The sequence below is a fragment of the Momordica charantia genome, assembly GCF_013281855.1.
Source record: "Momordica charantia cultivar OHB3-1 chromosome 9 unlocalized genomic scaffold, Mcharantia_2.0 BLBB01000009.1, whole genome shotgun sequence".
In the NCBI taxonomy this organism is placed as follows: domain Eukaryota; kingdom Viridiplantae; phylum Streptophyta; class Magnoliopsida; order Cucurbitales; family Cucurbitaceae; genus Momordica; species Momordica charantia.
The window spans coordinates 8,565,111-8,591,682 of record NW_028275167.1 but is presented as its reverse complement, the minus strand read 5'-3'; the positions used below and the strand labels follow the sequence as shown (position 1 = coordinate 8,591,682).

The 26,572-nt window shown below is 39.5% G+C and overlaps 2 protein-coding genes across 6 annotated transcripts; one reads left to right on the top strand and one right to left on the bottom strand.

Moving 5' to 3' along the window:
* Window positions 1–670: 670 nt before the first annotated feature.
* On the top strand, window positions 671–25,805 carry LOC111023468 (uncharacterized). Of its 5 annotated transcripts, none has more exons than XM_088117995.1 (5): window positions 671–1,273; window positions 22,529–22,671; window positions 23,174–23,507; window positions 24,019–24,420; window positions 25,235–25,805. In XM_088117995.1, exons 2-5 carry the CDS (start codon window positions 22,592–22,594, stop codon window positions 25,649–25,651), a joined length of 1,233 nt encoding a protein of 410 aa, XP_087974121.1. In that variant the 5' UTR covers window positions 671–1,273; window positions 22,529–22,591; the 3' UTR covers window positions 25,652–25,805. The 5 variants fall into 5 exon arrangements, with proteins under 5 accessions (XP_087974121.1, XP_087974123.1, XP_087974120.1 ...); XM_088117997.1 differs by having other exon boundaries at window positions 671–1,281; XM_088117994.1 differs by having other exon boundaries at window positions 671–1,285.
* LOC148208905 (uncharacterized) lies at window positions 4,945–6,197 on the bottom strand. Its single transcript, XM_088117063.1, has 3 exons — window positions 6,095–6,197; window positions 5,162–5,683; window positions 4,945–5,009 (listed from the first exon to the last, which is right to left on the bottom strand). The coding sequence occupies exons 1-3, from the start codon at window positions 6,195–6,197 to the stop codon at window positions 4,945–4,947; spliced, it is 690 nt and encodes a 229-aa protein (XP_087973189.1).
* Window positions 25,806–26,572: the final 767 nt, after the last annotated feature.

Genomic DNA, 26,572 nt, shown 5'->3' with positions numbered 1-26,572 from the left:
ATAAGACGTGTAGAATGTGATCTTCAATAGTAATAATTGTTGGCTTTTTGGCCCTTAATCTCAAATTAATTAATTTTAATTAATTAATTAATTAATATTTTGATGATAACAAACTTAATTTTGTTATTTGACAATTTTATTGTTTTGAAGTATCTACAGTGTAGAGCTCGAAATAAGGATTCCAACCGTTTTTGAATTACCCAAATCGAAGCTCAAACGAAGAAGTTATTGTCGAATCGGAGCTCCAAAGTAACAAATTCCCGTCTCCCAGCTTCACAATTGTAATTTTATTACCTGGATTAATCACCTGGGCATTAGAACTTGTGGTGATTATCGAGTTGTAGACTGACTGTATAGGCTCTGATACCATGTAAAGCAGTGCACGATTCTTGAATTTCTTGAAGTGATTATTGTATTACTAATTCACTCAAATTGTTCAACCGGAGACCTGGATTACAATACCATTTGAATCATGACATATATTGAGCCTTTTGGGCCTTGGGCCTTGTTACATTTGTTTTAGTGGTTTACCTTAACATGCCTGAGTTCGATTTTCTTCAGTTTAATTTTTTAAAATATATATTTTTTAAGAAGAATAATTTTTTTTTAAAGTAAGATGATGTAAATGGAAAGAGAGGAGAAGAAGAGATTAGAGAATAATTGTGGGAGAGAAAATTTGAGGGAAAAAAAAAAGAGAGGAATTGGGGATCAATGGTCATCATTTTACAGAGACGTAATCAAAAAGTTAAAAAAAAAAAACATCCCATTTCCAAAAAAAAAAAAGGGACTAGGTCCCTCTCCCCCTTTCTTCTTTGTTCCAGCAGCGCCTTGTACTTCTCAGTGGCCATCTCTCCAGCGACCTTGGACCAGCGGCGACCAGCGACGCTCTGAGAGTAGCAGCCCTCCACAAACGGCAGCGACACTCCAGCATTCCACGACTCATCACAACCCGGCGACTGGCGGCGCGACTTCACCATCAGTAGCGCCACAGCAACGAATCCGACACTCCTCCCTCGATTGGCGTCGATCTGTGGTGTTCCGGCCGGCGTCCTCCAACACCCACAGTCGACGGCTCGAAGTAGTTTCGACAGTGACCTAGGCGGTGGCCTTCCAGCGGCTCGGTTTCAGTCCATTCTAGTGAGCTTCTGCGGTGTTCCGGCGAAAACCATCACTGTTCGGCATCGGACCAACAAGCCTAAGGTTATTCGAACTCAGATTTGGGAGCCCAAACCTTTCTCGGCGTTGACGCACTCCTAACCTAAGAAGTTTTAGTGTGAGTTAGTAGGTAACAACTCATCTAAAAGTAGTTTTGATACAAATTAAGTATTTTTTAGTTAGTTTCTAACTCAAGCTTGGTTGTCTTTAATTTAGAGAATCTTTCGACGAGTTTAGTAGTATGTTAGGGTCTTGGTTGAGAAACAAAAATTTCATTGATGGTATGAAATATAAAAAAGTCAGAAAGGCAATTACAAGAAAGCTTTCCAACTTTAATAAGATCATTTAGAGAGTAGCTATCAAGGGGTTGAAACATTACACCAACCAAGAGTTAGAAGATAACTCTATCAAAAAAATATGTCAAAAGGAAGAGCTTTGTTAATTGTTATTAAAGGCCCTAAGAATAACTCTATCAAAAAATATGTCAAAAGGAAGGACTTTGTTATTAAAGACCCTATTGTTCCTCTCCGGCTATAAGCTCCAATGAAAGGCCCAAACGAACTGTACCCGTGTTAGGGCCCTTGTTAGTAAGTAGTTCTTACTTGTGGGGATGTGTACTGTGTGCTTATGTATGAATTGCATGTTTTAAATTGTGTGTTTTATCTCTTATGCCTGTTGGATATCTTTCTGGATTATATTGACAATTATATTATTGAATTGTTGTATTCATGAAACCATTCTGAGCTTTTCTGGATTCGCTATATTGTAAAAGCATATTGGTATACTGTTTTGTGATTATTATAATTTTTTGTGATTATGATAGCATGTTGAATTGTTGTGAGACATTTGATGCACGGGTCTGGCTTAGAAAGCATGTAGTAGGGCTCTGGTGAGAGTTTTGTTCTATTATGAAGTAAATTGGTGAGTATCAGGGTCAGAGGGCTCATACGTCACTAGTTGGATATCGAGGCTTCAAGTATAAAGGTCGGAGATCGATATGCCAAACTTGGACAAAGAAGAGTGTCGAGGCTTCAAATAAATGGTCGAGGGTCGATGCGATGAGTTTTAGAGGTAAGGCAAGTATTGGGGCCTTGAGAGGAAAGGACAAAGGCCAATATGTTGCAAAGTCATCGATGTCCCCCTCCCCTTTCCCCCTAGATTTTGCAAGTAACGAGGTCACTCATAGGAATGGTGATGGCGAGGAGGAGACTTGACGGGAAAAGACCATTAGCTGCTTAGCGTAGTTTCGTTCCAGTTAATATTTTCTAGTATGATAGATGTAGTTGTTTTATGTTTAGTTGAGTTTGTTATTTTAGTTAATAGGTTAGTTTTGTTTAATTTCTTATTTTAAGAATGATTTAAAGTTGTCAATTTACTATTCTTTTGAACTCTAGCTTTGGTTATCTGTTCAGATTGTGGAATTAAAATTTATTGATGTTAGCTATCATTGTTTTGCTTCAAGGTGAAACTAAACTAGTGTTAGACTTCATTGATAAGAATTGTTTAGTTGATAATTTATAAAACTTAGTAAAGTTGCTTAGTTGAGGTCATGGAATAAAGTGTAGTTATTCACTTTATTGTATTGAGTTGAATGGGATGTTTTAGTAACATGCTCCATTTGGGATGTTGAAATTTGGGGCGTTACAATTGATGCATGAGTCATGACTTAGAAAACATGTTGTAGGACTTGTGTGTGAGAGTTGTACTGTTATCAAGTGAATGAGTGGGTATTAGGGATAGATGGTCGATACATCACTAATTGGGTATCAAGATTTTAAGTAAAAATGGTCGAGGATCGATATGTCAGTTTTGGATAGGATGAGTGTCGAGACCTCGAGTAAAAATGGTCAAGAGTCAATGCTATGAGTCTAGTTGGATGACAAGTATTAGATGACAAGTATGAGTACAAACTAGGAAACACAGACACAATTTTTGGGCGAAGTATTTGTGTCAGACACGTGTCCGACACGGATACGCCCGAACACGTGTCAGACACACATTTTGGCGTGTCTGATTATTTTATTTTTCATTTTTAAATTGGACACAGGCTGGACACGGCCGGACAAATTTGTGGATTTTCTGAGTCCAAATAAAAAGGCCCAATACCCATTAGTAATTAAAAAAAAAACAAATAAATGATTAGTAACCTAATACTTACCCACGAACAATCAAAACACACAAACCCACTCCACGAAGCCGACGCTGCTGCACCCCTTCTGTGTTGCCGACGCCGACGCCGACGCCGCCGCTGCTTGCCCTTGCCACCGCCAACGCAGCCCGCCCTTGCCACCGCTAACGCAGCCCGCCCTTGCTGTCGCGCCCTTGCTGCCGCCCGCCTTCTCTGTTTTTCCTTTTTGCTTCTTAGGTAAACTCTAATAACCTAACCTTTTGTTTTCATTTTCATATACTAAAAACAAATCTTATTTTTTTAAACTGCTTTTTTAATTCTAAACTTTATTTATTGCCTACCAAGGTCAATATGATAATATTTTTTTAGTTCCTAATCCTTCGTTTTGTTTCTGTCCCTTTCTTCTTTTTTTTTACAAGGACTTAGTCTTTGTTTATTTTTTTCTTCTTGTTTTATAAATTTAATAATCAAATGGGTAATGCTGATTTATGTTTATTTAGCATTTTTTTCGTTAAATTTACATATATCCTAAAAAAATATTAAAAAAAGATAAACGTACCCCCAACTTGTATGTGTACTAATTTTTTAGAAATTGACGTATCGCCGTGTCCTATTGTGTCCGTGTCCCGTATGTCCGTATGTCCGTGCTTCTTAGGATACAAATATTTCTCATCTTTCATCACTATAGGTTTGTTTCTCTATTAACCAATTGGAAAGCTTTGTAGCTCCATTGGTTTGGGATATTTTCCCCTTTTTGTATATTTTAACTTTTCATTTCATTGAATTAATGAAATAGTATTTTGTTAAAATAAAAGTATTGAGGCGTTGAGTAGAAATAGTCAAGTGTCAATACGCTGCAAAGTCATCGAGGCCTTGGATAAAAATGGTCAGGGATTGATGCAACCTTTCGAAGCATTGGGCTAATGAACTTGTAGATGAATACAAAGTCAAGAGGAAGCAAGGCTAGATTTTAAAGCTAGATTTTCAGAAAGCTTATGATATGGTTGATTGAGACTTTTTTTTGGAAATGCTCCACAGGAAAGGTTTCGGGCCGAGGTGGATTTCATGAATCAAAGGATTCATTTCGAACACCTTCTTCTCCATAATTATAAATGGTAGGCCCCAAGGTCGCATCAAAGCCTCAAGAGGTCTACTTCAAGGAGATCCGTTGGCCCCTTTCTTGTTTGTGTTTTTTTTTTTTTTGATAAGAAACTGAGAGAAGTGTATAATCACGAAAGGGAGAACAACCTAAGGGCAAGGGGTAGAGGAAACCCCTCCCCAACACAAAACTACTACATGAACGCCTTCCAATTTGAAGGATCGAAAGAAGGGAGTAGTTGCAAAAGAATTTACTAAAACTATGACACCACCTAGAAGCAGTGAGCTGAATATTACTCCACAAAACATGAGAATCTAAAGAAGAGTCATCAAAAAGTCTTTTGTTTCGTTCCAGCCAAAGGTTCCACATAACTGCTGCCACCACGAGATTCCACAAGGTTCCTTTGGCATTTTTGAATCCGCTACCCACTAGGGCTTGAAGAAGCCACTCATCTACTCGTTGCGGGAGACAAAGGCTCATGTTGAAATGGCAAAAAACTAGGGACCAACAATTTTTGGCAAGTGAGCAGTGGAGAAATAAGTGATCGATGGTCTCTTCAGCCTTAAGGCACAAGGGGCATGCAGAGGGAAGCATGCTCCAAATACTGCACTTCCTTTGAAGGCAGTCCTGAGTGTTTAAACCACGGTGAGCCACCGACCAAAGAAAGACTTTAATCTTCTTAGGGGCCTTTGTCTTCCAAATGTTCTTGACAAAGGGGGGTTGGATAATCTTACAACGCTTTGAAAGATGGAAAAAGGTGGACTTGGTAGTGAACACACCTGAACCATCTATCTTCCATCTCACCCCATCTATGGACTCTCCCAATCTGACCGTATCTAGCTGATTGATTATGCCTAGCCAACTGTTGACTTCTCTGTCGAAGAGCCCCCTTCGAAAGCCTAGGTCCCAGTCTTGTTGCTCGGTGTTCCAACAATCGTGGATCGTGTCCTCCTTTCTCACAGAGAGTAAGTAAAGGTCAGGAAAGGTCATCTCCAACGAATAGTTTCCAACCCAATGATCCTTCCAGAACCTGATTTTCTTCCCATTATTTGCCTTGAAAGACAGAAACTTAAGGAAAAGGTTTATGTTGTTCGCAATCGCAAACCATGGCCGCCCTTTTGCTACACCTTTTGGAGTGGCGGTAAGCCATGCATGAGGAAGGGTACCATAAATACGTTCCACCACACGCCTCCAAAGAGCATCTTCTTCTTGAGTAAACCTCCATAACCATTTAAGTAAAAGAGCGTTGTTTCTCTGCTGGAACGATCCTATACCAAGACCACTGTAACGCTCCGCGTTCTCTGACTCGTTTATGTTAAGAGATAAATAGTGTCTTTGGATTTTTCCTTAAGTTGATAACTTTAATTCTTGGATTTTATAGGTTCAGTTAACTATTTTATTTCGGGTTGTTGTAAGTTTTATTTCATTTTTAAAGTATAATTATTGGGCTTATTGTTTTAGACCATTGTTTTTTTTTGTTGGGCCTCCCTTAGGAATAAGGGATTGAGCTTTTAGTATTAAAAACAAATAAGGGAAAAAGGAAAAGAAAAAAAAGAAAGAAAACAAACATAGGTTTCATCTCTTTCTCCTCTTCCACCCCTCTAGCCGCCACCCCCCTTCTTCTTGTTGTTAATTTTCGGCAGCCACAAGTTCTTTTTCCAGCGAGGTGCAGCGGCTGCCGACGACGACCCGACGGTGGAATAGCAACCCACGAGTGGCGGTGTTTCTTCGAACTATAGTAGCAGCGGCGAATTTGGTTTCGGCGGCTTCGAGCAGTCCCACGACACGACGACTTCCGGCGCAGCGGCAGGCCATCTCGCGCAGCGGCGGCGTCTCCTCGAACAGCAGCGGCAGCTCTTAATCCCGAACGGTGGCGCACCCTCGGAAATTTCCCAGATCCGGCAACCACGAGCTAGATCCGTGGTATTCCCTTCGTTTTATGTAGCAATTGGTGCCCCTATGCGTGAAGCTTCCCCGGCGGCGTTTTTATTTTTCCGGCGTGCTGTAGCAACCCACGGCCAGCACACGTCAAGGCAGTTCGGTGATTCCGATAGCCCAGAATCACGCCGATTCCTTCGTTTCAGCAACGTTTGACGCTTACCCACACCAAAACGAAGCTTGATTTGAGTTACCCACCCCCTCCGACTTTGATTCGACGTTGACCCACTCTTATTCGGATCGAAATTGGCATTACCCATCGCTTTTTGACATTGGAACAACAAGCCTGAACCCCCTCGACGTCGACCCACTCCTAACCCAAGGGGTTTTAGTGTGAGTTAGTAGGTAACAACTCACTTATAATGGATTTGACTTAATTAAAGTGGTTTTAGTTAGTTTCTAACTTAAGTTTGGTTGTCTATGGTTTAAGGAATCCTTCGGCGAGCTTAGTAACGTGTTAGGGCACTTGTCGGTAAGTAGTTCTTACTTGGGGGATGTTTGTTGATTGAATATGTATGAATTGTTTGATGTTTTCAGAGTGTTTATTAATTTTTAATATGTAAGTTGGTTGTGTCTTTGTGAATATTGGCTGATGATTATAAGTAGTTTGAATGAAATCATGTTGGTTCTGGTTGTTTATAACTAATTTGCCTTGCGTGGTTTGATTTGATGCTTAGTGGTATTTCTGAGAGCATTATGGATTATGAATGGGTTTGTCGTTAAATGGTTGTGTTCATAAAAGCATACTGAAATAATATGGGAGAAATCTGTTGTGTTGCGCATGCATGTTGGACATGTCATTTCATTTTTAGCCTGCTGGTTTTTGGTTCTGCAAGCATGCTGGTTTTATTGTGAGTTGAGTGCTGCATGGGTCATGGCCTAGAAAGTATGTAGTAGGACTCTGGAGAGAGTTTGGTCCTTAATGAAGTGAATGGGTTATATTGTGTTCTGATTACTATGAAATTCTTAGAGTGTTGGGTGCGTATATGGATATATGGGTCATGGTTGAAAAGCATGTAGGTCTCTGGTGAGAGTTCCGGGATTTAATAAAGTAAATGGAGAACTAACAGGGCCAAAAAGGCTGGCACGTCACTAGTTGGGTATCGAGGCTCCAGGTGCAAAGGTCAGGGATCGATACCCCAACTTGGTAGAGATGAGTGTCGAGGCTCCGGGTACAAAGGGTCGGGGGTCGGCACGGTGATTCTAGTTTGTTGAATTTTTTTTTTTTTGAACAGGAAACGAACTTTTCATTGATAAATGAAAAGGAACCTAAAATGTTCAAGGATACAAACTCCAAAGGAGTGAGAAAGATAAAACATAAAGTTGAAAGAAAATAAATAAAATTACAAAGGAGAGCTAAAAGCATCCCAATTAGAATCAATCATGCTAGGTGAGTAATTGACAAAAAGATTGGAAAGAGCACACCATTGAGAAGCTTTGAATTTGACAATGTGAAAACATTCCAACGGATGCCTTTTTAACCCTTCGAAGGTCCTTTGATTGCGCTCGAACCATATTTCATAAATAAGGGCTTTAAGACCGTTGACCCAAAGTAATGTAGCTTTAGGATTCATGTGTAGACCAAACAGCAACTGAAAAACCAAGTTCGAGACTGACTTGTCCATAACCCAAGGTAGATTGAAGATACCAAAAAAGGCAGACCAACAGGTTGCTGCAAATGGGCAGAAAAAGAAAGTGTGCAGCTGATTTTCGCTTGAGTTTACACAAAAAAACACAAGCAGATGGCTGGAGAAACATATATGGTATCTTTTTCTGCATAATTTCAGCTGTATTGACCTTGCCAAACATTAGAATCCATGTAAGGACATTAACCTTCTTGGGGCTACCAGAATTCCAAAGCTTTGAGCAAAAATCTCGTTTTAATGTAGCAAAGGGAGCCTTAGAGTTACATAAGGAGCTGACAGAAAAGTCCCATTTTTATTCAGATTCCAAGAAAGTTTGTCTTCATCATCATTTAACAAAACCAAATTCAGATTGTCCAATAATTCAATATATTCAGCAAATTCTCCATCTTTTAGCGACCTTCTAACTTCAATCCTCCAAGAGGAGGTGGTTGAATCCCAAGCTTCATGAATCGAAAGGTAGGGGTTCGAGGAAACCCGAAACATAAGTGGAAACTTGTCCTTTAAAAAAGACTCGCCCAACCACAAGTGATGCCAAAACAAAGTACGTTTGCCATTTTTTACTGATAATGAAGAGAATTTCTGTACCTTTTTCCACTGTTTTTGAATGTTGTTCCAAGGGCTACGACACCCCAAATTCTTCTTTTCTAGAGTGTTCCAATCAAAACAATCTGTTTCATAAATGCTGGCCACAACCCGGCGCCATAGCGCAGAAGTTTCCAAACTAAACCTCCAACCCCATTTCGCAAGAAGAGCATGGTTCTTATTCAATAACATACCAATGCCCAAGCCACCATTTGCACTAGGGCGAGAAGCTAAATCCCATCGAGCCAAATGCTTTAAAGACCCATTTGAACCATCTCCCCAAAAAAATTTTCTGATATACTTTTCAAATTGCTCGCTGATATGTCCAGGCATTTGAAAAAGCGATAAGTAATACAAAGGGATGCTACCCAACACCGCTTGGCACAAAGTCAGTCTACCTCCTCTAGATAATTGATATCGCTTCCATCTATCGAGTTTCTTTAGGATCTTGTCCTTAATAGGGAACCAAAAGGCTTCAAGCTTTGGATTTCCACCTAAAGGAAGCCCCAAGTACATAATGGGCAGATGTTCAATTTTACAATTCCACTTTGCAGCAAACAACGCTACTTTTTGGGTATCAATATTAATTCCACATAATGATGATTTATCCCAATTTATTTTTAGGCCAGACAACCATTCAAATGCCTTAATAGTATCGAAAAGAATCTCCAACATATCATCATCATCCTTACAAAACAACAAAGTATCATCTGCAAACTGTAGATGAGAAACATGAACATGATTTCTGCCGACAATAAAACCTTCAAAAATACCATTTTCATGTAGGCGATCCAACAAACTACTAAGCACATCACTGATTAAGAGAAAAAGGAAAGGGGAGAGAGGGTCTCCTTGCCTTAAACCTCTAGAAGCTGAGATTCTTCCTCTCGGTCGGCCATTGATGAAAACTGAAAATTTTGTCCCTCTGATGCAACCATTAATCCAGCTAATCCATTTCTCTCCAAACCCTTTCTTTTGCAGGACAGCACCAAGAAAATCCCAATCCACTCTATCAAAGGCTTTTTCTAAGTCAAGTTTTAACATCCAACCACTCTTCTTCTTGACTTTATAGAAATTTACAAGTTCATTTGCAATTAACACCGGATCAAGGATCTGTCTTCCTTCAATAAAAGCACTCTGGTTCATAGAAATTGTGCTAGGGATCACCTTCTTGAGGCGCTCGGTGAGAACTTTGGCTATAATTTTATAAGTGGAGGTTGAAAGACTTATTGGTCTAAAGTCCTTTACCTTTTCCACTGAATCTTTCTTAGGAATAAGGCAAATGAAATTATCTTTAACACAAGCATTCAATTGGCCATTTCGAAAGAACTCAGCAAAAAGTCGCATAAAATCTCCTTTCCAATGCTGCCAAAATTTGATGAAGAATTCAATGGTAAATCCGTCTGGCCCTGGCGCCTTATTTCTTCCCAAATTTTTTAGAGCAGACCAAACCTCAGCTTCCTCAAAATTCCTTTGTAACCAGCTACTGTCTTGACAAGAGATAGGCCTCCAAGAGATGTCTCTTGGAGTAAAACGTGAAATTCCTTCACTACAGTACAAGGCGTCGAAAAAGCTGGAGATTTCCTTCTCAATTTCTCTTTGGTTAACAAGAGATACACCATTTCCATCCTTAATCTCAGAAATCCGGGCCTTCCTTTTGCGGGCAGCTAAGAATCTATGAAAAAAATTACTATTTTCATCCCCTGCCTTCAGCCAATGTACCTTACTTTTTTGTATCAAGTTTTGCTCCTCCCTTACATACAAATTCAGTAAGTCTGTCTTCAAAGAACCTCTTCGTTCGATTTCATCCAAGGAGAGACCAAAATTCTCATCCTTAATATCCAATAAGGATATTTCAGCTACTATTTTATCCTCCGCTTCCTTTCGCTGCTTTTCATTCTGAGCATGCCAAATTTTAAGTGAAGATTTTACGTTACGAAGCTTTGAAGATATTACAAGCCCTGCCCAGCCATAAGATACATCTTCTGAGAGCTTGGATTCAATTATTCGAACACAATTCTTATCTTCTAGCCAGGAATTAAAGAACCTGAAGGGAGAGGGGCCCCAATGAAAATCCCCCAGCATCAAGAACAATAGGAAAATGGTCAGACGTTATTCGTTCCACTCTATTTACACTAGAGTTGCTGAAGAGAGTGTCCCAATCTTGCGAAACAAAGAACCTGTCCAGTAATGAATGAGTACTATTGTTGCCCATTTTCGACCAAGTGTACTTGCCATTAGAAAGTGGAATTTCCATCAATTCTAATTCTTCAATTATACTATTAAATCTCTTCATTCCTTTTGTTATTCTACCTCCTGAAGACCTGTCTGATACCCACCTTGTGATGTTAAAATCTCCCCCCATACACCAGTATTTGTCTCTAAAGCCGGATATATTTCGTAATTCTGACCACAGATGCTTCCGACTTTTGTAATCAGTTGGACCATAGATGTTAGTTATAACAATTTCCTTTAAATTAAAGAATGAGATGGAGATTGACACTGAATGGCTGCCCTCTAATACTTCCCGAATCTGAATTTTAGTCTCATCCCAGAGGGTAAGAATCCCCCCCGATCGACCTTCTGAACCTTCTGCTTCAATGCTGGCCCACGCTACATCTTTAGAGCTCCATAACGATTTAATTGTCTCTTTGTCAATCTGTTGTAACTTTGTCTCCTGAAGCATTACAACATCCGGATTGAGTTTCAATATCATCTTCTTAACTTTCAGCCTTTTTTTATAATCACGAAGGCCTCGGACATTCCAGGAAAGTATCTTCATCAATCTTTCCTAACAGGTGAGAGAGCAATTCCAACCGAGTCAAAGAAGGAAGGAATCTGAATTTCACCCTCAATATTCGGAGGGTCCTCACAAAAAACTGACTTGTCTTGTGTAGCTGGAGAAAATAGGGGAGGGTCGAAAAGATTAGTCAACTCACCATTCAAGGAAAATTCAGCAAGATCCGTTGCACATTCTGCGTGAATATCCAAAAAAGGTGGAGAATCCTGACTACTGATGCTAATGTTTAGACCTTCCTCATCATCTGAGAATAAAGATTCAGTCATATTTAATTCAGATGGCTGCTTTTTGGTTGAATAAATGCAGCCGAATTTTAGGTATGGAAAATTACTAATTTTCTCTTTCTTGTCCAGATCCTGCTCACTTCCCATATTAAAAGAATTCCGCAAACTCCGTTGTATAATACAAGGGTTTGGATCATCTTTAGGGTTTGAATTAGTTGGCGGTAGTTCAGAAAGTTCCTCTTCTTCATTGGTCCCCTTATTTAACATCGAGATAGTCTCCTGATTTGAATAAATAAGACCGAGATCCTTGGTCAATCTAGATTTTCATTTTTTCCTTGAATAGGAAAAGGGCAATGGTGGGATACGATTATGTGATGATTTGTCATAGAGCGCTATCGGCGGGATTACTGAATTTAAAATAAGTGTTTCCTTGGCTCTTTTCTCTAAATCTCCATCTGTTTTGTTTTTAAAAGAGGAATTCAGATCTGCCGAAATCGTAATTTCATTGGCCAACATCTCAGTCTTTTCTCTTTCTTCATTAAAGTTCATTACTCTCTCTTCAATAAAGGCTGCATCCTCGAGGATATCATTCGTCGTAATTGAAGGTCTTTCCAAATTCTCAATATTTTCCAACTGACTGTCAGGATTCTCTATAGGCCGTTTCAAATTCTCTACCTCCTGATTTGGAAAATCCAGCACTGCATCCATAATAATATTATCAATCTCCATAAATATCGCCGAATTTTCGTCTGCACAAATGAAATCCCTTACCTCGGAATTGCAAATAGTCGCCGCCAATCCAACTTCTGTTTCCATAATTGGGTTTGCTTCTACCTCTTGAGACCCTTCATCTCCCACTTCAAAACTTGGAGAATTTGTCTGTTCATCTTCCAAAATTCTTCGAAATCGTTCAACGTCCAAAGAGTTTGTTAATGATTCATAATCTAGGCTTGCCTCAGCCGAAGGCATTGGTGTTGGAAGGCGACTACCGAAAATCCTAATATCAAAGGATCCATATTTCTCATCAGCAATAGTCACGGTGGCCGGGATAAAACCACAAGAATTAGGTTTAACTTTGATAAAAGCATCTAAGGCGTTCAACATATTAAGAGTCTTTGAAGAAATTTCCAACAACCCACCACATTTTCTTCCAATGGCTTCAAAGGTTGAACTGGTCCAGTAGTACAAAGGTAGGTCCTTAATGGTTAACCAGCCCCCGTAACCTTGAGTGTAATCGCTTCTGTTATGCAAATAAGGGCTCCACTTTTCTAATTTTAAATGAAAATTCCCTATCCTCCTCCATTTTCCGGAAAGCTCACAAGGCTTGAGAAATCTATCACCTGTGAACTTCAAAAGACCCTTATCAACCATGATGGGATTTATCACACAGTCAAGTGTGTATTTCTCTTTTAAAGCTCTGGTGATCGCCTTCCAATCATCATGTGAACAGGCCTTAGAGACAACCATTAGGCGATTCCAATCCAATTCTAATACCTCAGCTTCTTTTTGAACCCAATAGCCTTGGGTATGGACTGTCTTAAGCTTCCCAGGTTCTACTGCAATGCTTCGAAAGCTGTCAAGGGACTTGTCAGATGCAAATTCTCCTCTTCCGGCTACCACCTCGGCATAGGACCTTTCGGTTCTTGAATGCTTCTTCTGTACTACCAAGTCCTTTTCAATAGTATTCGTTGGAACTATCGTATTCCCATCTAAAACAACGTTCTTGTCAAGGATAGAGCAACCGGCCTTCACTAACGTTTGAGCTTCTGTTATTTTGACCGAGAAAGTCTTCAGCATCTTCCAGAAAACTTTCCAGCCATCCTTCTTCGAACCAGCAGGGACGATAAGATTCTTTCGACCACCTGTGGAGGGCCATAACACCCACTCCAAGAACCAATTCCCATTAGTTCTAAACTTCTGAATACGACATTGTCCATAATCATCACGAAGCTGGAAAAATAACGAAGCAAAGATCGGTTGCTGAGTAACTTCCTTCATATGCTTTTCGAACCATAAGAATTGCGTCGAATGCAATGTCATCAAGGCATTTCTTTTCACATCTTCTATTATAAAAATGTCATTTTCAATCCAAATGCAAAAAAATGAATCATCAATACGACAACTGCTAATTTCCATTCTGAATAAACTGTGTGAATCTCAGAACCACTTGCTGTTGACTACTTAAGGGGGAAAACAAGGAAAGCAGAAGGCTATGGCCTGAAAAACTCACTGGAAAGGGGCACCAGAGAGGGGGAAGCTAGGTAGTGGAGAGGGGAGGGTGAGAGAGGAGAGAGCATTTTCGGGGGGGGGGGGGCTAGAAATATTTTATTAATATAGAATTGATTCTAGTTTGTTGAATTAGTATTGGGTCTTGATGTTGTGGCGGTCAAGGACCAATACGTTGAGTAGTCGTCGATACCTTGGGGATAAATGTCAAGGGTCGATGCACAGTTCAAGGCTTTGGGGATAAATGGCAAGGTCGAACACCAAGCTTCCGTAGATGAGTGTCGGGCCTTGGGGATAAATGACAAGGGCCGGCACGATTCGAGGAGTCAGACTTGAAGAACTAACATAATGTGATGCACAGTTCAAAGCCTTGGGGATAAATGGCAAGGTCGAACGCCAAGCCTCCGTAGATGAATGTCGGGCCTTGGGGATAAATGGCAAGGGCCGAAACGATTCGAGGAGGAGGCTTGATCGAAAAGACCATTAGCTATGCTGCGTGTAATTAATTTCTTTTAGTTAGGATAGTTATGGCTATTTAATTTTGTAGTTGAGTTGTTAGTGGTTGGTTTTGTTTAGTTTTATTGTCTAAAGGATGTTTTAAGGTTGCCAATTCATTATTATTATTATTATTTTTGAACATTAATTTTGTTAGCTTCTTGAATTACGGGATTGTAACCTACTTAGGATATTTATGAATACATTTGTTTAAGTTGATCGTACTTGAATTAGTTTTTGCTTCATTGCCATTCGAGATGTTAATATTCATTTAGTGGATGGTTTATGGTTAGTAAAGGTTTCCTTGAAGGGTTTGGTTAATGTGAAGTCGGTATTAAATGGTTTATCTGTATAGGATTTGAGTTTCTCTTAAATCTTTAGTGTTGTTGTTCTGTTTGCTCAAGCTCTCGTGAGTGTTGAAATTAGAGTAGCGCAGGAAAAGCGTGGTAGCTTTATTGCTTAGTATTGTTGTAAAGGTAATTCTCTTGTTTAGGTGAAAATTTTAGGTAGTCTTAGTAACGGTCCCTGTTTGGAAATGGTGAAAATCCAGGGGCGTTACAACCACCGTGGGAAAGAGGAAGAGAGGTCCATTCCCATTTCACTAGATGGCTGCAAGAGTGGTAAGTGCCTCCGTCCCAAAAGAAATCCCTAACATACTTCTCCATGGTCTTAATCACCGTTTTGGGAGCTTTCAATAAAGAAAGATAATAGAGAGGTAAACTCCTAAGGGCCGATTGGGCCAAAGTTAGGCGACCTCCTTTAGAAAGGGTGAGGTTTTTCCATTTAGATATCTTGCATCTAAACTTTTCCAACATTGGTTCCCAAAAGCCGATGGAGTTTGCGTTACCTCCTAGAGGGAAGCCCAAATAGTTGAACGGAAGGCTTTCAATTTTACACCCAATGGTTCTTGCAGCTAAGAGGAGATCACCCTCCTCAATGTTTATCCCTATCAGAGAAGTTTTGTCCACATTTATAGACATACCTACAGCATAGACAAAAAGGGATATAATCCCCCACCAATCTAGAAGATCCTCAACCCTCCCCTTGCTGAAAATAATAGTATCATCCGCATATTGGAGGTGTGTGAGGGGGACTTGTTTAGACCCCACCAGAAAACCCTTCAGTATTCTTTTCTCATGGCAAAAGTGCACAAGACGACTAAAAGCATCTCCAATCAAGGTGAAGAGGAAAGGAGACAGAGGACATCCCTGTCTAAGCCCTCTCTGGGCAAAGATTTTGCCTCTGGGCCTCCCATTTATCAGAACAGAGAAATTCACCGATCCAATACACCCTTCGATCCAGCTGCACCATTTCGTACCGAAGCCTTTCCTCTTTAGAACAGCCAACAGAAAATTCCAGTCCACCATATCGTAAGCCTTCTCATAATCAAGCTTGAGGATGAAGCCACTTTCTTGGAAGCTCGCCACTCACCAACCCCTTCGGAGGCAATCAAGATCGCATCTAGGATATTTCTGTCCTCAACAAACGCTGCTTGGGTGTCGCTAATAATAGAAGGGAGGTACTTTCTTAGTCTTTCGGCCAGAACCTCTGCTATAATTTTGTAAAGAGAAGTAACCAAACTAATGGGGCGAAAGTCCCTAACTTTGTTAGCTCTTCTCTTCTTTGGGATAAGACATATATAAGTTTCATTTGTTCTCCGATTGATGATCCCATTTTGAAAAAAGTCTTGGAACACTCTAATTAAGTCGGCCTTCAAAATGTTCCAAGACTTTTTAAAAAACTCATTTGTCATCCCATCAGGGCCCGGAGATTTGAGGGTGCCAAGTTTCCTGATAGCATTGTGCACTTCCTCTTCACTAAAGGGAGCTTCCAGGTCAAGACTGTCCTGATGACTAAGAGAACTCCATTCCATGCCATCAAAACAAAACCGGGGGCCGGCTTTTGCTTTATACAAGGATTCAAAAAAACTGACAATTTCCTGCTCGATCTCTTTCTCTGAAGTGAGAGGATTGCCTGCATTATCTTCCAAGACCGAGATGATGTTTCTCCATTTCCTTTGAGAGGCCCACCTATGAAAAAAGTTGGTATTTTCATCTCCTTCAATAAGCCATTGCAATTTACATTTTTGCGCCCATCTACGCTGGTCTTTAATGATAATTTCCTGCAGGGAAACTTTAAGATTAATTCTCTCAGAAAAGGATACAAGGGACAAGGACCCTCTTTCTTCTTCTTGGTCAAGGAGGTTTATTCTGGCTTGTAGATCTGCTTTTTCCTGGTCAATAGCTCCAAAGGTATCCCCATTCCAAGCCTTTAAAATTGTCTTGAGTCCCCGAAGTTTCTCCATGAAAGCATATCCTGCCCACCCCGTAGGGTTCAGATTCTTCCACCACGACTCTAACGAGGCTTTGAACTGCGGATGAGAAAGCCACATATTCTCAAAACGAAAAGGTGTGGGACCCCACTTCTGGGAACCAGAACTAAGTTGAAGAGGGAAGTGGTCTGAAGTCGTACGGGTCAATCTTTGTAGCACCACATCCTTGAAGGCATCTAACCAGCCCTGAGACACCAAGAATCTGTCAATACGAGAGGCAGAGAGCTGTTCCCTCAAAGCTGACTAGGTGAAGGTAGCATTGTTGATATGGATATCAAGCAACCCCAGCTCTGCAATTAATGAATTGAAATCTTTCATACTCTTAGTCACCTTTTTCCCCCTGGATTTTTCGTTCGGATTCCGCACTACATTGAAGTCACCTCCTAAGCACCAGCATCCTGAACAGAGGCCTGAGAGATCCATAATTTCCTGCCAAAAGAGATTCCTACCCCGTGGGGTGGACGACCCATATACTCTCGTAATCCAACCTTGCACAAGATTGTTAAAGGAGAATAAAATAGAGACAGAAAAAGAGCCTAGCACAGAGTCGTGTACCTCGATCACATCTTCTTTCCACATAATGAGAATTCCCCCCGTGGCAGTGATTTCGAGGAGCACCCGGGCGCTCGCCTCAGGCGAGAGGTGAGGCGATTTCGCCCAGGTGCGCCTTGCAACGTGCCTAGGCGAGCGCCTTCAACCGGGCGCTCGCCTTGGCGCGCCTTTGCTCGCCTCTCGCCTGAGGCAAGGCGATCGCCTTGTTGAAGGCAGGCAGGCGCACAACAAGCTCACCTCAAATGAAAAACCCTAAAAATTATCCAAATTCTCCTTGACAGCTTCTTCTTTGTCTTTGGTTCACCTTCTTTATCTTTGCCGGCAACTATTTGCCTCTGTCGATCGTCAAAATTAAAAGGAAAAACATTAGGATGGAAGAAGAATGAAAGGTCGAAGAAAGAAGAATGAAAAGTAGAAGAGTGGAAGGAAAAAGAAGTGTCAAAATTAGGAAGAAGAAGATTCAGATGCAAAGAGAAGAAAAATAAGAAAAGTGGGAGAAAAGCAAAAGCCATAATTACATTTTCAAGAAGCATTAAATGAGGGTCATGCATGGTATTATTTTCAAGAACATCTAGTGCTAGTGCCATGCATGGTGACTAATAGACAGATGGTAGCTTAAATGGGTTATTGCTATTGCGTTTTACGATATAAAAACTTTTAAAATTTTTATTTGTTAATTTAAGTGAACTTTTATTTAAATATTAAATTATTAAAATTTTTATTTGTTAATTTAAGTGAACTTTTATTTAAATATTAAATTATTTTTTTAATGTTTTAATGTTTTAAAACACGCTTCTTTATTTTACTTGATATATTTACTGTTTAATCTTATTTAATCTTTTATAACTTTGGAATTTTATATATATATATATATATATATATATAAATAAAGGTGCGCCTTGCTTCACTCAGGCGTCGCCTTTTTATCGCCTCTCGCCTTAAGGCGATCTAAGGGCTTGTCGCCTTGAGGTGCGCCTTGCGCCTCGAAAACACTGCCCCGCGGAACCTTCGGCATCTAGGGCAACCCACCCCGTTCTTCTAGAGCTCCAGATCTCCTTAATGACTTTCCTATCGATCGATGACAGTTTGGTTTCTTGTAGGATCACTAAATCAGGACCCGCTCTGATGAGAGAGTCTTTAACAAGAGTTTTTTTGGAGGATGCTCATAAACCTCTCACGTTCCATGAGACAACCTTCATGAGTTCACATTAGTGCCCAAAGCGGTCTGCGCTAAATCTTCTACATCTTCCTCTTGATCCTCTATTTCTAAAACCTCCTCTTCTTCCTCTTGATCCCCTGCCTCTGATTCGTTTTCCCAAGACTTGAGGAGATTTATAATCTCCCTTGTTTTTTTCTTCTTTGCCGATTGTCCTATTAAGTTTTTCATGGAAATAGGCCGAATACACATTTGCCATTTCTTGAAATCTTTTACCATCTTCTTTGAGAAAGGTGGGGGTGAGAGACCAGGGGGAGGGCTCTGTTTTCTGACCACCATCTGACTTTTTGACTTTGTTTCCTTAGGGCAAGCTGTCTCTACGACTATCTCTTCGAGGTCTTGCTCTTCTTCTCTAAAGCAAAGGGAGAAGTCCTCCTTTGGATTTTTTCCGATCTCTGCCTTGGAGAGGGGGATATCTAAGCTAGAAAAGGAGAAAACCGATCCCACTTCAAAATCTTTATCCGATTCTAGCTTCTATTTTTGTTTCTGTTTCCAAGGAGAGCTATTCGAAGGATTACCGGAGGTGGAACACACCTTTCCTTTCTTGTCAAAGTGTCTAATCTGATTATCCTTCTTAAAAGAGACCCCTTTTCTTTCTTCTTTATTGTCTTTTTTGTCCACTTTGTCAGCTTTCTTTTCCTTTTTACGAAACCCAAGGGTGTGCCCCTCTTCCGTTAAGGTTGGAATCGCGTGGCTCGAGGGCTGACAATTTCTTTCACCGAAAGAGGTATTTCCCCCTTCCCAAAGTTGAAGGGCTTTTTGTTCCTCATGACAAAAAAGAGGTGAGGGGTAGTGTATAGTTACCGTTGGACAAAGCAAAGCACCTTCTAAGCGCCAAATATCCAGAGGATAAAGACCTGGTCCCTCTTTGCCTCCCTCGTAGAATCGTTTTGCTGCCTCTGGGTTGAAGCTTCCATGGATATCGGCGGACTTTCCGATCAGATGACGGCTATCTTGAAAAGTCGCGACTTGGGCCATAAAGATTCTATCTCCGTCCAAAATCTGAACTTGGATGGCGACCTCTGCACAGTCAATAAGGCTGGAGTTTTGGTCTGCATAGTCAATGAAGCCTCCAAATCAGTCTCCTATGGCTTTAAAGGTTGTAAGACTCCATAAATGAAGAGGAATATTTCTAAAGTGAATCCACCCTCCATAGGATTGGATCGCATTTATTTTTCCATGTTTCAACGGGTCCCATCTCTCTAACTTCGCTGTGATTGGACCAAACGTAACCCACCCTCTATTACTGGATAATAAAGTTGCTAGTTCCTCAGTGGGGCATTTAAGGAGGGCTTTGTTCAGTTGGAAAGGGTTTATGAGAAATGTTTCTTCAGTCTGTTCTTGTATAAAACCACGAATCCTTTCCAATCATCGTGGAAATCGCGACGGGTGAGCACTAGAGTATCCCGCCAAATTAGAGCTCTTACTTCCCGTCTTTGTGCTGGAGACGGGCTGTCTTTGGGAAGGTTTGTGGGGGCGGCGGTTAACAATCTTGCCTCCTGTGAGTTATCTTTTTTCTGCTTTAGGATTTCGACAAAAGAACGACTCTGTTTAGGCTGTTGAGGAGCTTGGTGAAAGTCAGGCCGAGGACTATCTTTCTTGCCGTTTAGGAAGTCTAGGAGGAGATCCTTGAAAGCTCTCCAGCCCTTGTGAGCAGAGTCAGCTGAGACCACAATGTTCCTTTTGCCACCTCCAATCTGAACTCTAGTGATTTCAAGGAAACTTCCTTTTTTGTTTAAGGTTTTTTGGATCCAAATGAAAACTTCGTTGCAGTCAGTTTTCTGGAAGAATTTCTGAGTGTTCGGAGTAAGAAGGAGATCATCTATCATGTCTATGATCCAGACACCTACTATTTCTTCTACTGAAAGGACAAAGAACCTGGTAAGATGCTTTTCTGTGATTCGCAGCCATCTTCCTTTCTTTTTGTGGTCGAAGTCGCAGCCAAAAACTTTATTTTCTATCTTAACCCGGGACATGGTTGTTTTGAGGAGGAGGCGTGAGGGGGGTGGGGGGGTGAGGACGTCGGAATCATGGGTGGGGAGGGGGGACGGAGGAAGGGGGCGGGAGGTGTGAGGGCTAGAGAGAGCCATCATCGCTTTGTCCTCTATTGTACCCCTTTCTTGTTTGTTATTGTTGGTGATGAGCTAAGCATAATGTTAGACAAAGGTGCTTAGGAAGATTGTCTTGAAGGTTTCAAGGTGGGACTGAACGATATTCAGGTGAATCATCTTCAGTTTGCTGATGATACTATCATACTTTATCATACTTTAATATTCTACAAAGATGATGACATTCTTCTCTCAAACTTGGAAGAAATGGTACGCTATTTCGAAGTCATTTCAGGCTTCAAGATCAATATGGCCAAGTCACAAGTGGCGGGTGTCAACATCCCTAAAGGTAAAGTTGCCTCTAGAGCCATTAGCTGGGGATGTGAAGTTGGGCAGTGGCCTATCCTCTATCTGGGGATGCCGTTGGGAGGAAATCCAAAGAAGTCATTTTGGCAGCCTATAGAAGAGAAAGTGGAAAGAAAATTGACTAAGTGGAATTCTTTGCATCTGTCCAGGGTAGACTCACGCTGGTTAAATGTGGCTTAACTGGCATCTGAAGGTCCCCAAAAAGGTGAAACTGTGTTAATGGCTGATGATGCATGAGGGATTAAGAACTTGTGACAGACTCCAAAAGGTGATGCCTAGTGCGTGCCTCTCCCCCAGCTGGTGTGTCTTGTGCAAGAACAGTGAAGAAGGCCTTTCGCACTTGTTTTTTAATTGCCCCTTTGCCTTAGCTTGTTGGTCGGATCTGTCCAAAATTTTTAATATAAGCTGGTGCTTCCCAAACACAGCCTCTGACTTCCTCCTACAGCTTTTTCAAGGATCTCACTTCAGAGGACAAGCAAACATCCTTTGGTCCATTGGGGTAGTTGTTTTGGTTTGGAAATTGTGGTTTGAACGCAACAAGAGGTGTTTCCAGGACCAAGAGTCAGAAAGAAGAGTCTTTTGGGAGAATGTTATAATTTTTGTGTCTTCTTGGGCTTCTACTAACAAAGTTTTTTTGTAATTATGGTATTTCTCAAATATTTGCCAATTGGGAAGCTTTTTTGTATAATTCCTTGGTTGTGGGGATATCTCATCCCCCCCCCCCCCCAATGAAATTTTAGTTTCTTATAAAAAGTAATAATAATAATAATAAAATAACAGTATGAGGCCTTGGGTATAAATAGCCAAAGGTCGAACGTCAAGCGTTATAGAAAAATGTCGAGGCCATGGGTAAACATGGTCAGGGGTCGGTACAACTCAAATGAGTAAGCCTTGGACAAATAGGAAGGACGCTAGTGAGATCTGTGATGTGAGACTTGAGCTTGGAATATAGGTTGCATGTTTAGTTCTTATATATAAAATATTTTATTTTATGCAAAGCATGATATTTTTATGAGCGTGATGTTTGGTTTTTGTGTGAAAAACATGTTTGTACGTGACCCTTCTTGTGAAGGCTACTTACTGAGTGGTTGTACTCACCTCCTTCCCCTTGTAGGTAATAATGTGACTCTTGAATGTGGTGATGTTGTGGAGAAGACTTAACTGAAAGGACCATATAGTTGCGTTATCTAGTTTTCTAATTATTATTTTTAGATAGGATAGTTGCAGTTTTCTTTAGTAGCAAGTCGTTAGTTTATTCTTATTTCAAGTTGGAAATTAGCTAGTTATTGCTTTGTTATTTTTTAGAGTTAAAATTTTGTTTAGTTGTTGTATCGTGGGATTGAGACTTATTGAAGTTAAGAGTTATTATTTTTGTTAAAGATTCTTGTGAAAATAGTAGTTCTTTCTCGTGTTGAGTTGAACTTTATAAGTGAGTTTAATAACGTTTCCTATTTGAGTTGTTGGAAATTTGGGGACGTTACAGTTACGTTGCATCTACTAATATATGAAGTTGTTTCATTATTTGTAGAATAGATTTATTCCCTTGTTGAAGGTTTTGGAGATAAAGTTGTATATTTTGAGCTAAGAATGCTTGTTTAAGGATTTTGATTGGATTTGTTTTGAGTTAAGGATGAGAGTGAGAGTGAGTTTCAGATTCTTTCCAGGAGTATGCTTGGTTCGTTTCTTAAATTTGTCTTTGCTGGTTCCCTTTTCCTTTGCAGAATATTCACATGGAAGTATGGTGGCATGGCAACGAGCTATGATATAAGAAACATTGTTGATATATGGCAAACTCTCTGTTTTATAATCTTCGTAGGGCTTCCCTGCTTTTGAGATCTTTGTCTCTGAACCAAGCATCTTTCAGGTGGTACTTTACAGCTATTTTCCTTCCATCTTCATTATTAGAATATGTTTGTGTTTTACTTTTGAACAGCCATTTTTTCCTCCGTTTGTTAAATTATATTGTATTGTTATTTCCTTTTGTATTTAGGTAAGTGTTTCCTTGATTGATTAGGTGTTTCCTTGATTGTTTTGATATCATTTTTTGTTCTTCCCAGTAATTGCTATTTACCTACTCGTGCATCCATTCTTTGAAAGTAAGAAAGAATTATTTTTCTTGTCGATCGACACCTTTTAGTTTTTTGATTATCTAAGCTTGTGAATTTCTTCGTTGATCTGTTTCCCCTCCTTTTGGTTCTTTTAAAATTTAATCTAACCTCAGAATTTTTAGATTGGAAGTAAACGGCTTGTGTTGGACTTTCAAAGATACAAATAGTGTAGAAACTATAGCATGTCTGAGCTTTTGATGTATTTGCTAGTTGAACATTGAGAATTTTATTGTGTTTCCATCATATATTTTGTTGCAGACCTATTCTTGGAGTACCTGACACTGTTTTCTCTCAATTCAAACACTTTCCTCTGCCCAACATCTCAAAACCTTTCTTGGGATTTAGAAACTCGAGCCACGGTTCTGTGGATCTTGTCATATCTCAAGGGAAACCGAAATTTGAAACACATGAAGTGGATCCTCCGAAAAAGTATAAGTGGAAAACTAAGAAAAGGTTGAAGGTTCAGCGAAAGAGAGAGAAGGAGAAAAGAAGAGCAGCAAACAAGAAAGACCCTCGTCTACTACGTGTAAAGGGAAAGAAAAAGCAGAAGTTTTCAAATGCAGAAGAGAGAATCAAGCACAAGCTGAAAAAGGTGAGGCAATTAGAACCAAGGATCTTATTTAGGTCTATATTGTTAATGTTTAGCTTATTTTATGGTATTATTACTAATGTACTTGGCAAAATTTGCTATTTTCAAAAGAAAAAGAATGATTTCAGAAGCATTTCTTCATTCTTATACCGAAGATTCCAGAAGCAGATGTGAAAAAATATGTTCAAGAAGATTCCGTGGGAGCACATGTGAAAAAACATATAAATAAAAAGCAATTCAAGAAAAACACGGGGGCGGAGCTTGATTTCTTGCTAAAAGTATTTTTTTTTTTCATTTTCAATTGAGATGGGATGATTCCTTAAATCAAAGAATGATCAATAACATCAAAGTCTCTTGCTTAGACGGATAAATCCCAAAGAAATTGCTATATCCTCTATTCAAAGTAGAGAAATGAATTTGGATATTTTGATATTTTTTCATTCTTCTGCTGAACTGCAGCAAAATGGTTTTCAAGTTAATGGATGTTGGTAGTTTTCATGTGTTTCACTTGCAGGCCAGGATTAAGGAGGCATTGCTGATTGAGAGATTAAAGCGGTATGAAGTTCCAATGGTTCAGGGCCCTTTGGTGAAACCAAACAATCTAACTGCTGAGGAACGGTTTTATATGAAGAAAATGGGTCAAAAGAGGTCTAATTATGTACCCATTGGAAGAAGAGGAATTTTTGGAGGTGTGATTCTAAACATGCACATGCATTGGAAGAAACATGAAACAGTTAAAGTTATTTGCAAGCCTTGTAAACCCGGCCAAGTGCATGATTATGCACAGGAAATTGCAAGATTGAGTGGAGGGATCGCAATACAGATAATTGGTGATGATATGATTATTTTTTATCGAGGAAAGGACTACGTGCAACCAGAAGTTATGTCACCAATCGATACATTATCTAAGAAACGTGTGAGTTTTACATCTTTTGCTTTTTCTATAATGTTTTGAGTGCATCGTTCAACATTCCTTTATTTTTAATTTTTTTAAAAATTTATATAAATAGAGAAGTTTATAATAATCATCTTGGTGGTTCATTGGTCCAGAGGGCTAGGGTAAATTGAGAGGGAATGAGTTCACGCCTCATTATGTCCACCTATCTTAGGAATTAATTTCTATGTATTTTTCGGTACCAAATGTTGTAGGGTTTACTATGCTATGAGATTAATCGAAGTGTGCGTAAGCTGGTTCAGACATTCTCAGATATTCAAAAGAAAAAATAGAGAAGTGTTGATTGATGTCTTGCAATAGATCAGTACTATGCATGATATGACTAACAATAATAGTGACTCTGTAGGTATAATAGTGAATGACCATGCTAAGAAATACTATGATAGGACTCGATCGCACTGGTAATATCGTAATTAGAAGGTAGTCTATTTGTGGTTTGTTGGAGGCTATTTGTTATAGATGGTGGGACTTGACATTAGGGAAGTTAGGCAAGATTGTGATTGTTTAGTCTTGACTGCATTTAGAAGGGGAGGGTCCGAGTTCCTAGAATTACTTGCAAGCATCTTCTATGTATTTTCCTATCTTTAGTCTTTCAATACAATTTTCAAGTCTTGTTGGTTGCTATCAAACTGTCTGTGTGGATGAATGATCAATAAAGTTAGAGCAGATTTTCCATTTTCATATTAGCAACTCCACTGCGAGTGTTTATGTGGGTTCAGTTTGCTGGAAATTGATTATAAATAAACCCATGCAAATGGTTTTTTCTTCCTTGCAGGCGCTAGAAAAATCCAAGTATGAGCAATCACTCGAGTCTGTACAGCGATTTATCGCTATCGCTGAGAAGGAACTGGAGCTATATTACAGGCATATTGCACTTTATGGTGATCCAAATGATAGGAATCCACTGTCCATCTTGGACATTCCATCTGACAACTTGAAGGAATCACAGAAACATCAAGTTTGTCAAATGGAAAACTTTGATTCCACTGCTCTATGCTTAGCTTCTGATCTTATGAACAGGAGAAATCTCGATTTGTCCGATAGCGAATCATCAGACATTGAAGATGACTCTGCAGATTCCAACTTATCTACAAGTGAATCAGATTCTGAAAGTGACAAATTATATGATTCTGATAATGGGAGTAGTTCAGCTTTTGAGACTAAATTTGGATTTCATAACCAAGAATTATAAATGATGATGACATGAGACCGTAATCTAGTTTTTTTTGTTCTGCTTCGATTAGATGTATGATTCAATGAAAGCATGAGCTGATTTATGTATATATATAGCAATATATTTTCGGAAGTATACTATCTACACAGGAAATTTTGGGAAGCTGCATCAATTTTCTTTCCTGCTTTGCTCTTCTATTACATTCATTCACTAATTTTAACGTAAAAATCTTTTCGAACTTGCTAATCGTATGGAGGAAGAGATTGAGCCGAACTGAGCTCGATTTGATTTGTCGCTTCAGTCTATTAAATTTAATGTGCTGTTTTTCTCTGAGTGCAATCTGAGTCTAATTTCGCATACCCTATGGCCAGCGGGAAAGAAGTTCTATAAAAGTCATGATTCAAACAATTATTGATGAAAAGTCATGAAAATTTAGAGGTATTCATTTAAAAATAAATGGGACGTATAATCTTTTAAAAGCGTGAAGTAGATCGACATCCATACAAGATAACTTTGTAAAATAATCTAAAGATGTATATATAAAAATACTCATAGTAATTCGAATTCTTGATTATGGTACATTTTAACGACAAACGACATGTTGTCCACCCCTTCAAGAACTTAAAATAAATAAACGTATAGTATACGTAAAGGGAGGAGATGTAGACAAAACTAGAAAATGAATCAAAAAATGGAAAAAATCAATAAGCAAGAGGGATTGAATATTGAGCATCAAGTGCAATGAGGAATACATTTTGGATTAAATTTTTTGGAAAAAGAATTCTTCTCTAGTGTCTTTTGATCGGAAATAGGTGTTTTAACCGGTTGAACTACTGAGGTCGGCTCAAATGTCTTTCTTTCCCATTCTAAAAAGTTAGAAATAAAAACAAAAACTATTTTCCAACACCAGTTTCCTCTCCTTTATCCACCTTGAGGAGT

Excerpts from the sequence above, each read along its gene's own strand:
- LOC148208905 (XM_088117063.1), bottom strand. The coding sequence starts at position 6,197 with ATGGCCTGCCGCTGCGCCGGAAGTCGTCGTGTCGTGGGACTGCTCGAA. Across the intron at positions 5,684-6,094 it reads TCGAAGAAACACCGCCACTC|AGAACGCGGAGCGTTACAGT; the intron begins GTGGGTTGCTAT and ends TAAACGAGTCAG. Across the intron at positions 5,010-5,161 it reads ATGGAAGATAGATGGTTCAG|GACTGCCTTCAAAGGAAGTG; the intron begins GTGTGTTCACTA and ends TTAAACACTCAG.
- LOC111023468 (XM_088117995.1), top strand. The coding sequence starts at position 22,592 with ATGGCAAACTCTCTGTTTTATAATCTTCGTAGGGCTTCCCTGCTTTTG. Across the intron at positions 22,672-23,173 it reads CTGAACCAAGCATCTTTCAG|ACCTATTCTTGGAGTACCTG; the intron begins GTGGTACTTTAC and ends ATTTTGTTGCAG. Across the intron at positions 23,508-24,018 it reads TCAAGCACAAGCTGAAAAAG|GCCAGGATTAAGGAGGCATT; the intron begins GTGAGGCAATTA and ends TTTCACTTGCAG.